Source organism: Otolemur garnettii, unplaced genomic scaffold, assembly GCF_000181295.1.
Source record: "Otolemur garnettii isolate 467f Iridium unplaced genomic scaffold, OtoGar3 scaffold00219, whole genome shotgun sequence".
NCBI classification, from domain to species: Eukaryota; Metazoa; Chordata; class Mammalia; order Primates; family Galagidae; genus Otolemur; species Otolemur garnettii.
This window is the reverse complement of record NW_003852614.1, coordinates 746,519-763,018: the sequence shown is the minus strand read 5'-3', so window position 1 is coordinate 763,018 and position 16,500 is coordinate 746,519. Positions and strand designations below refer to the sequence as shown.

General features: G+C 47.2%; 1 protein-coding gene across 1 annotated transcript; it reads left to right on the top strand.

Moving 5' to 3' along the window:
- Positions 1-7,837: 7,837 nt before the first annotated feature.
- FOXO4 (forkhead box O4) lies at positions 7,838-16,348 on the top strand. Its single transcript, XM_003803940.3, is given in 4 exon segments — positions 7,838-8,282; positions 8,285-8,706; positions 13,840-14,899; positions 15,248-16,348. Coding segments are annotated over 4 exon segments (1,506 nt in total). The 5' UTR covers positions 7,838-8,266; the 3' UTR covers positions 15,256-16,348.
- The last annotated feature ends 152 nt before the right edge of the window (positions 16,349-16,500 follow it).

The window sequence follows — 16,500 nt, the reverse complement described above, 5'->3', positions numbered from 1 at the left end:
TGTCGCCCTCGGTAGAATGCCGTGTTGTCACAGCTTACAGCAATCTACAACTCTTGGGCTTAAGCGAATCTCTTGCTTCAGCCTCCCAAGTAGCTGGGACTTCGGTGCCCACCACAACACCCAGCTGTTTTCTTGTTGCAGTTGTCATTGTTGTTTAGCTGGCCTGGGGCTGGGCTCGAACCCGCCAGCTGGCCCCGTGCTATGGGCACTGAGCCTGTGCTCTCTCTTTTTTAAATGTGACCTTATTTGGAGATATGCATCCTGCTCTTTTCGTGTAACTTTAAAATAGAGCATGTTTTCACATATTGGAAATTCTTTGGCAAATATCTCTAGCAAAAACTCTTTGATGAACAACTCTGGTAAATATTATATCATGCCAGTATGACTTTCAAAAGTCATAACCATGTCTACAACAGGAAGGGTTAAAGAGGAAGCATGAAGGTCCCTTGAAGCCTGAAGGATGAAGCACTGTAGGTACCAGGACCAAATTTGGGTGTGAAATATAAGCTCAGGGCAGCCTAAAACTATAGGGGCAATCTGGGCTCTTGTACCCATACCCGGATTGGAAATCACAGGAAATATAATTTTAGGGCTAGAAGTATAACATTTTACAAAGAGCAAACCAAAGCTAGAAGGAGAAAATTGACTTATACTGGCTCAAGAGTCAGACTGCTTAGATATGTACCTCTGCTCTTACCACTCTAGACCTTAAGCAGATCCCTTTACACTCCTTAAGGCTCATTTCCCTCCATGAAATGAAAATGCAAGGTTAGTAATAGCATTTAGATTACATGCTTGTTGTGTAGATTAAATCAGATAATTCACGTAAAGCACTTAACACAGTGCTTAATATATAATAAAACTCAATAAATATTACTTATTAATATTAATATAATTAGTATCATTATTCAACTAGTTAGTGACAGAACTATAACAAGGACTCATATTTCCTGATTCAATCAAGTGCTATTTTCACTGTCCAGAATGACAACTCACATCTATTTGGGGCTAAAATCTGAGTATTTTAGTCTAGGTTATACTTTACGGGAGAGTACCTAGCCCTACATCTGGAAAATAATAGGCCCTTAAGAAGTGTTTATTAAAACGTCTCTCAGGCTTCGGAGAGAGTACAGGTCTGCATTCTCCTCCTGTGCATCTTGATGCCATGCCTTGGAAACCTGAGGAAATCAAAGACTTTCTGCTCACACCCAGGCAAAAGGATGCCAAGTCTGTCAAGATCAAGAAAAATAAGGATAGGCTGGGTGAGGTGGCCCATGCCTGTAATCCTAGCACTCTGAGAGGCTGAGGCAAGAAGATCTATTGAGGTCAGGGGTTCAAGACCAGCCTAAGCAAGAGCCAAACCATCTCTACTTAAAGTAGAAAAATTAGCCAGGCATTGCAGTGGGTGCCTGTAGTCTCAGTTACTTGGTAGGTTTGAGGCAGGAGGATTGCCTCAACCCAAGAGTTTGAAGTTACTGTGAGCTAAGCTGATGCCATGGTACTCTAGCCTGGGAATCAGAGTGAGACTCTGTCTCAAAAAAAGAAAAAGAAAGAAAGAAAAAGAAAAGTAAGGATAATGTGAAGTTTAAAGTTTGATGCAGCAGATATGTTTATATACCTTGGTCATGACAGACAAAGAGAAGGCAAAAAACTGAAGCAGTCCTGGCAGTGAAGGAGCTGAGATGAACCACACATGACGGTTTGAATTGTATTACATTTTTAAAAATTAAAAAAAGATGTGTTAATAACTGAAAATATTTTTTTTTTTTGTAGAGACATTGTCTCACTTTATCACCCTTGGTACAGTGCCATGGTGTCACACAGCTCACAGCAACCTCCAACTCCTGGACTTAGGCGATTCTCTTGCCTCAGCCTCCTGAGTAGCTGGGAGTACACTACAGGCGGCCGCCACAACACCCAGCTACTTTTTTTTTTTTTTTTTGCGGTTTTTGGCCAGGGCTGGGTTTGAACCCGCCACCTCCAGCATATAGGGACGGCACCTTACTCCTGTGAGCCACAGGCACCTCCCCACCAGGCTACTTTTTCGTTGCAGTTTGGCCGGGGCCAGGTTTGAACCCACTACCTTTGGTATATGGGGCCAACGCCCTACCCACTGAGCCACAGGCACTGCCCAACTGAAAAGATTTTAAAAACAACAGGCAGGTTTGGGAGGGTGGCTTCTAAGACAAGGTCTTTCACAAAAACACACAAGACTCAGGGGCCAGGCTCAGTGGCTCACACCTGTAATCCTAGTACTCTGGGAGGCCAAGGAGGGTGGATTGCTTGAGCTCACTGGTTCAAGACCAGCCTAAGCAAAAAGTGAGAACCCATCTCTACTAAAAATAGAAAAACTGAGGTGGGCCACGAACATGACTCGGAGGGTAGGGTGCCGGCCCCATATACCAAGGGTATACCAAACTGCAACAAAAAAATAGCCGGGCGTTGTGGCGAGTGCCTGTAGTGCCAGCTATTCGGGAGGCTGAGTCAAGAGAATCGCCTAAGCCCAGGAATTGGAGGTTGCTGTGAGCTGTGTGATGCCACGGCACTCTACCGAGGACGATAAAGTAAGACCGTCTCTACAAAAAAAGAAAGAAAGAAAAGAAAAGAAAGAAAGAAAGAAAAAGGAAAAACTGAGGCAAGAGGATTGCTTGAGTCCAAGTTGGAGGTTGCTGTGAGCTATGACACCATAGCACTCTACCCAGGGTGACAGCTTGAGAGTCTGTCTCAAAAAAAAAAAAAACAAGACTCAGGGGAAAGGGTGACCATACACATCTGTGAAGATCAGGGACAAGTAGAGGTGGTGCTTTCTCAGAGTCCTTTATGTTTCTTACTGTTATTTTTGTTAACCTCTGTATCTTTCCAAGTGGTTACTAGCAAAAATCCTATAAAAACTCTAGGTGGGGGCTAGGCACAGTGGCTCATGCCTGTAATCCTAGCACTCTTGGAGGCCAAGGTGACTGGATTGCCTGAGTTCACAGGTTCCAGACCAGCCTGAGCCAGAGTGACACCTCATCTCTAAAAATAGACAGGTGTTGTGGAGGGCGCCTGTAGTCCCAGCTACTCGGGAGGCTGAGGCAAGAGAATCACCTAAGCCCAGGAGTTGGAAGTTGCTGTGAGCCGTGATGCCACAGTACTCTACCACCAAAGGCGATAAAGTGAGACTCTGTCTCTACAAAAAAAAAAAAAACTCTAGGTGGGAATTTTGTGTTTTTTCAGAGCTTGGCAGAATAAGAAAGAAGTGGAAGAAATGTTTATCTCAATTCAAATTTATAATGTCAGTCTGGCAGCAGGCTTAGGGGGTGGCACCCAGGTAGAAGAGAGGGTAGTGGCAATCAAAGAATCAAGAGAGCCAAATTCTTATGACCTTCAATAGAGGGGAAAAGTGGTGAATGGGGAGCCGGGTAGGAACATAAACTCTGGGGTTTCAACTGGGAGAAAAGCCTATGTCTCCCATATCTTTATTATTTATTTATTTATTTTGAGAGACAGGCTCTGACTCCATCACCCTGGCTAGAGTGCAATCACATTATCATGGCTCACACCAATCTCAGTCTCCTGGGCTCAAGCAATCTTCCTGCCTCAGCCTCCTGGGTAGCTGAGACTATACCCCCTCCCCCCAAGCACAGCTATTTATTTATTTATTTACTTTTTGTAGGGACAGAGTCTCGCTCTTGCTCAGGCTAGTCTGAAACTTTTGACCTCAAGCACTCCTTCCCCCTCAGCCTCCCAGAATGATTTATAGGTGTGAGTCACTATGCCCAGCCTCCATATCCTGCCTTGTTTGTAATATATGACTACAGTGGTGTTCTGCGGGCCTCTTGTTATCCCTCTTTCCTGACCAATGTCTCTGCTATTCTCCAAGGCCACCTTGCTATCTCTGTCTCTAGATTAACATATACTCTAACACTTCTACAAAAATAAGGTGAACAACCCTGACCTCTCTAGCTGCACGCTTTGAAATCATGGTGTTTTTGCCAACCACCAGTTCTTTGTCTCACCCTCCTAAATCATCTGGTCCTATGGCTGGTCATTTTTATCTGCCCAAGATTTCAAGATATATTCTCATCTTAATATTCAAGGCTCCATAAACATCTGTTGATTGATGGCAGAGTTTATAATCTAGTTAGGGAGATAATTTACCTTTCTGAAATGAAAAGCCATGTAACCACAAGCATAAGATTAAAGAATAAAAATTGAGTTAGTAGAGATTCAGGAGATATAAAGTAGATAAGTGATCTATTAGGTTGAGCTAGTTGGGGAAAGTATCCAGGAGGCATGTAAGTTTTAATCTTTAAATTGGAAATTTAAGGAGGTGATGGACAGGAGTTGGTGGAGAGTTGGACCTTTTCAACCAAATGTACAAAGGGAGACAATGTGTGATATAATTCAAGCTAGGTTAGGTGCCTGTCCTACCCTGCCATTTCCCTGTATCAGCAGTTCTGTGTGATCTGCCACCACATCTGTTTCAGTTAGAAAAGAGCTCCTTGTGACCTCCAAGAGCTCCAAGCTTTAGCCTCTACTAAATTCACCACTTATGCAGCACTTACCAGATACCCCAGGCTAGGCTGCAGGAGGAAGAGGCATATGCAGGGAATACTTACAGGCATTGTGGTTATGTCCCATCTCTCTAGTCTGGACCTCAGGTAGGAATATATGGCCTTCTGTATACTACCTAGGTGACAAATGCATGTTGGAGTAGAAGAAGGCAGAAATATAAAGAATCAAGATGGCGGCTCGGCGCCTGTGGCTCAAGCGGCTAAGGTGCCAGCCACATACACCTAAGGTGGCGGGTTCGGATCCCCAGCCCGGGCCCGCCAAACAAGAATGATGGCTGCAACCAAAAAATGGCCAGGCGTTGTGGCGGGCGCCTGTAGTCCCAGCTACTTGGGAGGCTGAGGCAGGAGACTCGCTTGAGCCCAGGAGTTGGAGGTTGCTGTGAGCGTGATGCCATGGCACTCTACCCAGGGGGATAGCTTGAGGCTCCGTCTCCAAAAAAAAAAAAAAAAAGAATCAAGATGGCTATTTACCATGAGTAGGTTAATATCACTTTGAAGGCCCAATGTGTTGTCACTTCTGAAAATCCTAGGTTGCATGGATATCCACACAAGAGGAAGGCTTCATCATCACAGAATGTGTATTAAGCAACACTGCAAATGGTAGACAAGTTATAGTCCCTGCCTCTAGTAGCTTGCTGCCTAGCAGAAAAGCTGAAATATAGCCAGGCAAAAAAATACATACATTTATTTAAAAGTTGTTATATGTCCAAGTGCAATAACATTTGATTTCTCATCCCATTCATTCATTCAACCAACATTTATTGTCTACTATGTGACCCTGAATTGGGTCACAAAGATAAATAAAATTTGTTTCTGCCTTCAAGGAACTCACAGTTTATTTGGAGAGACAGTTAAGTAAACATATAATCACAATACAATATAGTTTGTTCTATATAACATAAGACTACACAAAGTGCTTGGGGATGCAGAAAAGGGAAAATTAACTGTATATGAGGGAGACAGGGAACACTGCATATGAGTTTCCCAGAATAAGAGACTTGGAGAGTGAACCATGACAGATGAGAAGGATGACATCCCAAGATGCAGAGGGGAAGGTGTAAAAGGGTACCATATTTCCAGGAAATAGAGCAAAACTCTGGTTGGAACTCAGTATGCCTATAAAAGATGAGACAAGAAAGGTATGAAGTGGCCTGAATCTGAAGAGCCTTGCTAGGGAGTTTGAACTGTGTTGTATAGGCAGTGGGGAGGATCAGAGGAAGTTTTAAGCAAGGAAATTATATGATCACATATAAGTAATATGAGCCCAGTTCTCCATCCTTCTTGGGTAAGTCACTTAATCTCTGAACATTATTTGTGTCTTCATCTATAAAATGGGGTTATAGTACCTACCTCACAGGGTTGATTTGAGGAGTAAATGAGCTAATGTTCGCAAACCAACTTAGAGAGACTAGCACATAAGTGCTCCATAAATTTTAACTATAACTACCAGGCATGTTTTTTAGAAAGGTAACATTGTCAGCATTGTCAGCAACATGAAACATAAACTGTAGTAGGGAAAAGATTAATGGAAGGAGGTTCAATTAAGATGATATTGTAATTTAAATCCAGTTATAAGGTCTTGACTGGGATTCAGAAGTAGAAAGTGAAGGAGATAGAAACATTAAAGCTGGTAACACCTGTGGCTTAAAGAAGTAGGGCGCCAGCCCCATATACTGGAGGTGGCGGGTTCATACCTGGCCCTGGCCAAAAAACTGCAAAAATAAATAAATAAATAAATAAAATTTATTTAAAGAAAAGAAAAGAAAAAATGGCTCAGTGCCTGTGGCTCAAGTGGCTAAGGCGCCAGCCACATACACCTAAGCTGGCGGGTTTGAATCCAGCCTGGGCCTGCCAAACAACGACAGCAGCAAACAAAAAAATAGCCAGGCGTGTGGCAGGTGCCTGTAGTCCCAGCTACTTGGGAGGCAGAGGAAGGAGAATCGCTTGAGCCCAGGAGTTGAAGGTTTCTGTGAGCTGTGATGCCACTGCACTCTACCCAGGGGGACAGCTTGAGGCTCTGTCTCAAAAAATTAAGGGTAAGTCTAGCTTGGGAGACTGAGTAGATCAGGACAACCATTAACCAAATTCAGAGATAAGGGTAGCTAAAGGGTGGGGTATGGGTGCAGGAACAGATAATGAGGTCAGTTTGGAACCCGTTGAATGAGAAATGAAGCCATTGAAGATGGGAACCTGGAGAATACCAATATTTAAGGGGACGTCAGAAGAGCCAGTGTATTGTTAGTGTGAACTGCGTATGGCAGGAAGATTGGGGGTGCACCATATTAGCTAACCATTTGTTTATATTACACAAGCCCCCCCCCACCCAACTCCTGAAAGTGCATACATCCCATTTGCTAGTCGGTTCCTTGTTTCTTGCTTCTCAGTTTCCTTCTTCATGTAGAGACCTCATTTTCCCTTCTGCCCTCTCCTAAATGAAGGAGGGAAAAATCTAGCATCTCTCAACAGAGTCACCTAGGCGACCTCGAATTACAGGGAGGAGATGAAAGGAGGTAAAAAAGGAAAATGATTTTTTTCTTAGAACAAACGTGTTCCACTCAATACCTGGGACATAATTTTTTCAAATTGTATATAAAACCAGCACATTGTACCCCATGATTGCATTAATGTACACAGCTATGATTTAATAAAAAAATTATTTTAAATTAATATAAGGGCACAAATTTTTAGGTTACATTGTTCTCACTTCTAAGGTGAAGTTCAAGTTGTAGTTGAGTTCTTCACCCAGCGGGCATGCTGAACACCCTCACATTGTGTACATTAGGTGAGATCCCGCCACTTACCCTCCCTCCTCCCAGGAAAATGATTTTTAAGAAAAGAAAAAGAATCCGCGACGACCTCTAATAAATTAAAGTTCCACCTCCCTATATCCTGCCACGCCGCTCTCCTGCAGCTGTATCAGGCTCCTGGCCGCGAAGTCAGACGGGAGATGTAGTACTCAAGACTGATCAGGGGTGGCACGACTGAAGAACTCGGTTTCCCAACTGGCTCCCGATGCGCGTGCGCAGATGGCTGCCCCAGCGAGTGGTAAACAGAGACGTCAGGCGGGGGCCGCTGCTTGGAGCAAAACAAAAGGGAAACCCGGGGGGCGGGGGGTGGGGGGGTTGATAGGGGAATCGGTGCGGGAATAGAGACGCTGGGGCCGCGGGGACCTGGACCCTATCAGGAGTGGGGAGACGGGAATAGGCGGGGGGAGGGGCAACTAGGGGAGGGGCAAGTGACGCGGGGGAGCGGGACGTGGGGGAGGGCAGCGATCCGGGTGGAGGAAATTTGGGAGGAGTGTCCGGGGGGCAGCAACTTAAAAGGAGAGAGAACTGCAGCTAAGGAGACGTTCGGTGATGGGAGTGCAATGTACGAGGGGATAGGGTGCCTCAGGTTTCAAAGAGCAGGAAGCTGAGTGAGAGATTGGAGAAAAAGTGTCTTCGCTCAGCCTAGGTTACAGGTGGTGTCTCAGAAAGAGCTCTGAGGCTGCAGGCTGTAGTCAGGAAGAGGATCAGAGAACTGTGTGGAAGGGACAGTTTGGGGGCTAGCGTCCTGGGGCGAGGGAAAGTTCACGACTTTCTGAGGACTGGCAGGAATGTGCCTCCTGGACCTCGGTGCTTCCCCCCTGGGGGGAGGCATCGTGAGGGACTGTGTCAGGCTTCACTGAATGCTGAACCGCGGAGGTCCAACTCCACGTATGGATCCGGGGAATGAGAATTCAGCCACAGAGGCTGCCTCGATCATAGACTTCGATCCCGACTTCGAACCCCAGAGCCGTCCCCGTTCCTGCACCTGGCCCCTTCCCCGACCAGAGCTCACTACCGAGCCGTCCGAGCGACCAGAGGTGGAGCCAGGTCTGGGAGAGAAGGTACACGCGGAGGGGCATTCAGAGCCTATCCTGTTGCCCTCCAGGCTCCCAGAGCCGGCAGGGGGCCCCCAACCCGGGATCCTGGGGGCTGTAACAGGTCCTCGGAAGGGAGGCTCCCGCCGGAATGCCTGGGGAAATCAGTCATATGCAGAACTCATCAGCCAGGCCATTGAAAGCGCCCCAGACAAGCGATTGACACTCGCCCAGATCTATGAGTGGATGGTCCGTACTGTGCCCTACTTCAAGGACAAGGGTGACAGCAACAGCTCGGCAGGATGGAAGGTAACTATGACCCCCATGCCTTCTTCCCAACACCATCTACCCCTGGTATTCTGGCCTCCCTTACTTCTACTCCAGAGCCTCTTTTGTTGTCTCCCCTCCACCCCTTTGGGAAGCCCAGAGATCCACCTTCAGTCTTCCTTTAGAGAACATTTACCTAGTACATAGTATAAGCCACTCAGTGCTTGATGCTAGAGGATCACAGATGAATAAGACACTGTCCCTGCCCTAGAGAAAATCAAATTCTCTGATCGCTGCTCAACACTCCCAGCACTTTGGCTTGGGCTACCCCAAACAATTATTCCACAGAGAAGTCTTTATCCTAACTACAGCAGAAACTGTGTAGATTTCCCAAACAAACCTAGCCTTCCCTCTTTCCCCACATCCCACTCCAACACCTTTTCTCCTATTCCTGTAGGATTACTTGGATTCCCTGTTGTACCTCAGTGTAGAAGTACTATTCTAGGACCACTCTACCCAAGAGGAAAGAGTGGGTGTCAAAGGGTAAAAACAGTGATATTCACAGGGAAAGGTACTGATCTTATTATGCATTAAGAAGAAAAGGGGCTGTGAGCTGTTGTCTAGCTTTGTTGACCCTGTAATGCCAAAAAACTCTCCCTTATGCAGTGCTAGTCAAGTTTTGGAGGAAAGTCTTCATTTACTGTTGAAGAGTATTAGTCGTGAAGAAGGAGGTAGGGCTCTGACTTTAGAGCACAAGGTTGGGAGTTCCCTTGGACTTTCATTAACTGTGAGGAAAGATCTCATAGGATACTCTGGAAAACGTGCCCTTAGAAGCACAGGGCTCTAATCACAGATTTGAGAAGCTTTAACCCCTGTTACAATCTTGTACCTCCATAGGTGATGAGGTTAACATATAACAAAGTACAGAGGGTTGAGTGAGCAGAGGGTCTTCTCTTATGTATAAGAGATTGAGGGATGAGATCTGTGGTATCCCTAGGGACTGGGAAGAACAGAAGATAGGTCAGCTGACTGAGACCCTTGGCACTTTTCTAGGTAGACTGCCACACCAAGATCTCAGCTCATAAAGAACTGCCTTCCTTGGACCCAACCTATGTAGCTATTTTTCTTTTCCCTTAGGTTCATTTTCCAGGGTAGAAGAAATAACCACAAGTTGGGCGGCGCCTGTGGCTCAGTGAGTAGGGCGCCAGTCCCATATACTGAGGGTGGTGGGTTCGAACCCAGCTCTGACCAAACTGCAACAAAAAATAGCTGGGCATTGTGGCAGGCACCTGTGGTCCTAGCTACTTGGGAGGCTGAAGCAGGAGAATCGCCTAAGCCCAAGAGCTGGAGGTTGCTGTGAGCTGTGATGCCATAGCACTCTACTGAGGGCGACAAAGTAAGACCCTGTCTCTTAAAAAAAAAAGAGAGAGAGAAATAACCACAAGTGGCTCGGCACCTGTGGCTCAAGCAGCTAAGGCGCCAGCCACATACACCTGAGACGGCGGGTTCAAATCAAACCCGGGCCCGCCAAACAACAATGATGGCTGCAACCAAAAAATAGCCGGGCGTTGTGGCAGGCACCTGTAGTCCCAGCTACTTGGGAGGTGGAGGCAGGAGACTCGCTTGAGCCCAGGAGTTGGAGGTTGCTGTGAGCTGTGATGCTACAGCCCTCTACCCAGGGGGATAGCTTGAGGCTCTGTCTCAAAAAAAAAAAAAAAAGAAAGAAAAGAAAAGAAATAACCACAAGTTATTTGTTATACTGTGGGAGTATGGTCCCTCCTTATAATTTATACTTATACAATACTTTATAGTTTACTATATATATATATATATATATATATATACTTAGAGACAGAGTCTTACTTTATTGCCCTTGGTAGAATGCCGTGGCATCACACAGCTCACAGCAACCTCCAACCCCTGGGCTTAGGCGATTCTCTTGCCTCAGCCTCCCAAATAGCAAAATATATATTTTTTGAGACAGAGTTTCACTTTGTCACCCTCTATAGATTACAGTGGCATCATAGCTCACAGCAACCTTAAACTCTTAGGCTCAAGCACTTTTTTTTTTGCCTCAGCCTACCAAATAGCTGGGACTACAGGCGCCTGCCACAACACCCAGCTATTTTTAGAGGCGGAGTCTTGCTCTTGCTCAGGCTGGTCTCAAACCTGTGTGCTCAGGGCAATCCACCCGCCTCAGCAACCCAGAGTGCTAGGATTACCAGCATGAGCCACCACACCTGGCAATGAAATATTTTTTAAATTTTTTGTTTTATTAATCTTTGCAGCTATTTTGAGATTCCACATAATACATATTAAGAAACTAGGTACAGAAAGGTTAGGAAACTTACCTAATAGCCGCAGAATGAGAACTTGAACTCAGGTCTAACTATAAATTATTCTTCAAAAGCATGGCTTGCTCTTATTGGAATGATAGCAAAACCAAATCAGGCTGAGCCTAAGACTTGCAAGGCTTCCCTACCCTTTCTGAGTGGAAAGTCTTACACCTGAACTAGCTTCTCTGAGTATGCACCAAGGTTACTCCCACCCCAGCAGGGGGCGTCACTCACTTAGAACAAGAAAGCTTAGATTAGGTGGCTTGGGGAGCAATTAGCAATCACCCCCTCTTCCAACACATATGAGTTATAGGCTTCTAGAGAACTGACCTCTCTAGTTAAGGGGCTGTGCCACTTGCTAGAGGAGACAAATGGGTCTTGTGGCTACTAAGTAGTAAGGAAGGAAGTTGGCCTTCTCAGTAGACCCAGAGTTAGAGGACGAAAGGGGGGGAAATCATGGTGCCAGAAGTTACTGTGATCCTCAGTTACTGTGAGCCCAGATGGACTGAGAAGTGTGACTCCTTGAAGGAGCTAGAAGCATCACCACAGCCAGAATAGTTGCAGTACCATCACCAGAAGGTCCCAGGGACACAAGGAGTTATTTGGCTGAAGAGCCCTGGAACAGGAAGCTGATCGAACATCATTCCCCAGGCAAAGGGTCTGGTGTTAGAACACCAGTCAGAGAAACACAAGTGGTTTCTAATTGTCCATTGCCTCAGCCTCCTAGTTGCATCAAGCCTTTGAGGGCCCTTCTGAGTTTCTAAACCAAAGAGCTCCATGTGGGAGGTCAAATGGCCCCAAGGTTAGAGAGTTTATGCGCAAATTCCTGAGAACTGGGGGAAAGGAGCTAGGAAGGAGGTAGGGAAAAGAAAGCAGGTTCCCGGAGGGGGGGGGGAAATTCAAAACCATGGTGAAACTAGCCTGCAGCAACCAGTAAAAATAAGCTGCACTGAGGGCTCCAAATGCTGCCAATCCAAATGGGCCACTGGAAGAAAAGAAGCATATCCCTAATAGAATATCACCAGTGAAGGAGGAAGGGAAAATACATAGGTTCCAATGCTCAAGGATTGTCACTCAGGGGCCTTTCACCAGTCAGGCAACAAATATTGATTATATACTCTGAACTTGAGTACATATTGGGTATGTGCTATGTGCTTGGCACTCTGAGAGGGCACTGTTGGGGGGTGTGGAACTGGAGGACATTATCTGTGACCTTGGCACTTACGCTTGATGAGACAAATTACATGAAACCATAAACAACACAATATAGATTGGGTAAAATTGCATAGAACAGATTTAAAATGTTTTACAAGAAATTTGAAGGTCCTAGCACCCTGAGGCCAGTGGATTGCTTGAGCTCACGAGTTCGAAACTAGCCTGAGCAAAAGTGAGACCCCGTCTCTACTAAAAATAGAAAAACTGAGGCAAGAGGATCGCTTGAGCCCAAGTTGGAGGTTACTGTGAGCTATGACACCACTGTACCCAGGGAGACAACTTGAGACTCTATACAAAGGAAAAAAAAAAGAAATTTGGTGGTGCCCGTAGCTCAGTAGATAGGGTGCCGGCCACATACAGAGGCTGACAGGTTCAAACGGGCCCAGGCCAGCTAAACAACGATAGCTGCAACAACAAAAAAATAGCGGGGTGGGCACCTGTAGTCCCAACTACTTGGGAGGCTGAGGCAAGAAATTGCTTAAGCCCAAGAGTTTGAGGTTGCTGTGAGCTGTAATGCCATGGTACTTTACCCAGGGCAACATAGTGAGACTGTCTCAAAAAAACAAAGGTGACTGTAAGGCAGGGCATGGTGGCTCATGCCTGTAATCCCAATACTGGGAGGCCAAGGTGGGATTGCCTAAGCTCACAGGTTTGAGACCAGCCTGCGCCAGAGAGAGACCTCATCTCTAAAAATAGGTGGGCGTTGTGGCAGGCGCCTGTAGTCCCAGCTACTGGGGAGGCTGAGACAAGAGAATCGCTTGAGCCCAAGAGTTTGAGGTTGCTGTGAGCCGTGACACCACAGCACTCTACCAAGGGCATCAAAGTCAGACTCTGTCTCAAAATAAATGTGGCTACTGAAGTCAAGAAACCACCTTTATAAAAGAGGCAGAACTTAAGCTTGTTGAACTTACAAAATTTAGAGACAGGAGATCTTTCCTAGGAAAAGGAGGGGGGTTGTATTTTGTGTATCTAAGGCAGAGTGAGAAAAGCCTGGACTGAAGGTAGTTGAGGGTGTGTGTCATAGGTTGGGGAAAATAAGGCTGGGGTTCAGAAAAAAAGAAATCTTCAAATCCTATAGAGCCCAAATGCTCTGTGGGGAATGGAGCACCAGCTGTGCTGAGATTCTAGCCCTTCAGCCTATTCAGAGAACTGGCTCAGGGCAGGGTGGTGAGTCAGTCCTGGGCTGATGTTAACAATACTGTCCTATAAACTCCACCTAAACCTGCACTCAAGGAAAGGGATGGAATGCTTTTTCTCAGCTGAATCTAGTTCTTCCTGGTCCAGGAGCACATCTCCCCTACCAGAACCAGACACCTTCCCTCTCCCAAGACTCAGGGGGAGCATAGTGCTTTTCGAGGGAGGGCACCATGCCCTCTACAGTAGGTTGTTATTACATTGTCTCCCCTGCCCCTGTGCGGAAAAGTCTGCTAGTCTTGGGGTAGTAACTGTATGGTTTCCTCCCCCATATTCCCCACCTCAGCCCTGCCAGTTTACCCCCTGGAGGAGGAACCAGACTCTCCAGGAACACCCTGTTGTGTCTCACCATCCTTTAAGACTACTTCTAGCCACTAACCTCCGCGATGTACACCTCATGCCCCTTTCCTACTGCTTTTGCCCCCTGCAGAACTCGATTCGCCACAACCTGTCCCTGCACAGCAAGTTCATCAAGGTTCACAATGAGGCCACCGGCAAGAGTTCTTGGTGGATGCTGAATCCAGAGGGAGGCAAGAGTGGCAAGACACCCCGCCGCCGGGCTGCCTCCATGGATAGCAGCAACAAGCTGCTCCGAGGCCGCGGCAAGACCCCCAAGAAGAAACCACCTGTGTTTCCAGCTCCATCTGAAGGTGCCACTTCAACGAGCCCTGTTGGCCACTTTGCCAAGTGGTCAGGCAGCCCTTGTTCTCGAAACCGTGATGAAGCCGATGTGTGGACCACCTTCCGTCCACGAAGCAGTTCAAATGCTAGCAGTGTCAGCACCCGACTGTCCCCCATGAGGCCAGAATCAGAGGTGCTAGCAGAGGAGGAAATACCAGCCTCAGTTAGCAGCTATGCAGGAGGTGTTCCTCACACCCTAAATGAAGATCTAGAGCTGTTAGATGGGCTGAATCTCACATCTTCCCATTCCCTGCTATCTCGGAGTAGTCTCTCTGGCTTCTCTTTGCAGCATCCTGGGGTTACCGGCCCCTTACACACCTACAGCACCTCCCTCTTCAGCCCAGCAGAGGGGCCCCTGTCAGCAGGAGAAGGGTGCTTCTCAAGCTCCCAGTCTTTGGAGGCCCTGCTCACCTCTGATACGCCACCACCCCCTGCTGATGTCCTCATGACCCAGGTAGATCCCATTCTGTCCCAGGTTCCAACACTTCTGTTGCTGGGCGGGATACCTTCCTCCAGTAAGCTGGCCACAGGAGTCGGCCTATATCCTAAGCCTCTAGAGGCTCCAGGCCCCAGCAGTCTGGTCCCCACCCTTTCTATGACAGCACCACCTTCAGTCATGGCAGGTGCTCCCATCCCCAAGACCCTGGGGACTCCAGTGCTCACACTCCCTACTGAAGCTGCAAGCCAAGACAGAATGCCTCAGGATCTAGATCTTGATATGTATATGGAGAACCTGGAGTGTGACATGGATAACATCATCAGTGACCTCATGGATGGGGGCGAGGGACTGGACTTCAACTTTGAGCCAGGTACAGCACCTCTTAATCACCATTGCTTTTACAACTTATGGCCCTCCTCCTAGGTGCCCAGCTGGTCCCATGACCTGAGCAAGGGGTAGCTTTAGAACAAGGGATAGCTAGAGCTCCAGGGGAATTGGAGAAACAATGTCAGATTAGAGTGGCAGAGTTTCCAGATGAGACCTCCAGGTCCCTCAGCAATCCCACCCCTGCAAGGTAGCACAGAAGAGGGGTGTGTGTGTGTGTGTGTGTGTGTGGAGGGAGGGAGGTGTCTCTGTTTTCCTTGGTGTGAATCTTGATGGAAAGTTGGCATGCCCCAGATAAGCCTCTCACTTTGTCCTCCATTTCTTCTTCCCACAGATCCCTGAGTCATGGCTAGAAGCTTTGTCTCCTGCCTCAGAGGTGGACCCAAGCGTGTCCAGTGTCCATATCCACTTTTTACCCTTGAGCCCTCTCCAGGAAATCGGGATCCTGCTTTAGAGCAAGGGTGGGGTCTAATCATGCACGCAAGCAAGCAAGCACACAGGCACACGGGTGTTGAGAAAATTATAAAGATAAAAGCTGCCCTAGTGGGGACTATGGGGGGAGGAAAGTGGGAGGGGGAGAGGGAGAGGGTTTATTTTCACTGTGCCAATTTAGGGGGTAAGGTCCCCTCTCAGGAGCCATTCTTGGCTTTCCCCATTCCCACCCCCTAGGCTTTGTAGCAGGGGTGGGCAATGCTGTTGGAAATGTAAAGTCACCAGTGGCCTTACCCCTGCCTTTGGGAGCAGGATTTTTTGTAGAGAGTCTTATCTGAGCTGGACCTGGCTAGGTCAGCCTAGAGTTTTTATGCAGTGGCCCCCATAGGCCAGTGGTGTGGGTGGGGGTTAGAAAGGATCTGAAATGGCCAAGATCTGAGCACAGAGCTGCAGATAACAGAAAGGCTTTTTATAAACTTTTAAAGAAATATAAACACAAATATAGAGATTTTTACCAGTGGCAAGGTGCTAGTGATGGAGAGAATGCTTTTTTCTTTCTGAAGGCTTTGTCATAGTGACATGATACAAACACTACAGATAATATACTAGCTGAGACACAGGGAAATGGGGGAGGAGTGGGGAGTAACAGTGAACAAGGAAGGGAAAGACCTCTTATTTGAACCAGGTCTAGAAAAAGGTCTGTGCATAATGCTTTAGAGTTTCCCTAAGGAAAAGCTAAGCTAGATCCCCTCCTTCTGTCAACTTGTGCTTGGGGGAGTGTGGTGTTGGGGCGCAGCCACACTCTTCTATGACCCAGTATGAGTTAGTGCTACAGTGGGAGAGTGCATTGAAAGCCTGGAATTAGCTTGGGCCCTGGGAAGCAAGGGGTGATGGGGGGTGGAGAATAGAATGAGGGAAGGATTTAGAGTGGTAAAGTTAGGTATGGAGACCTCCTTGCTCAAGGTCCCTGACAGCTGTCCCTTCCCTGACTACAGGGGTTATGTGGAAGTGTGGGGGGGTGGTGCGGGGGGAGGGTGAGCGGGGCTAGGGGAGCTGAGAAGCTTGACTGAGGGTCTGGGAAATGAGCGCGGATGGGGGAATGTGGATCAGGTTTACTAGCACCTGCCAGGGAAACCATCTGGGGCTCCTCTCCCC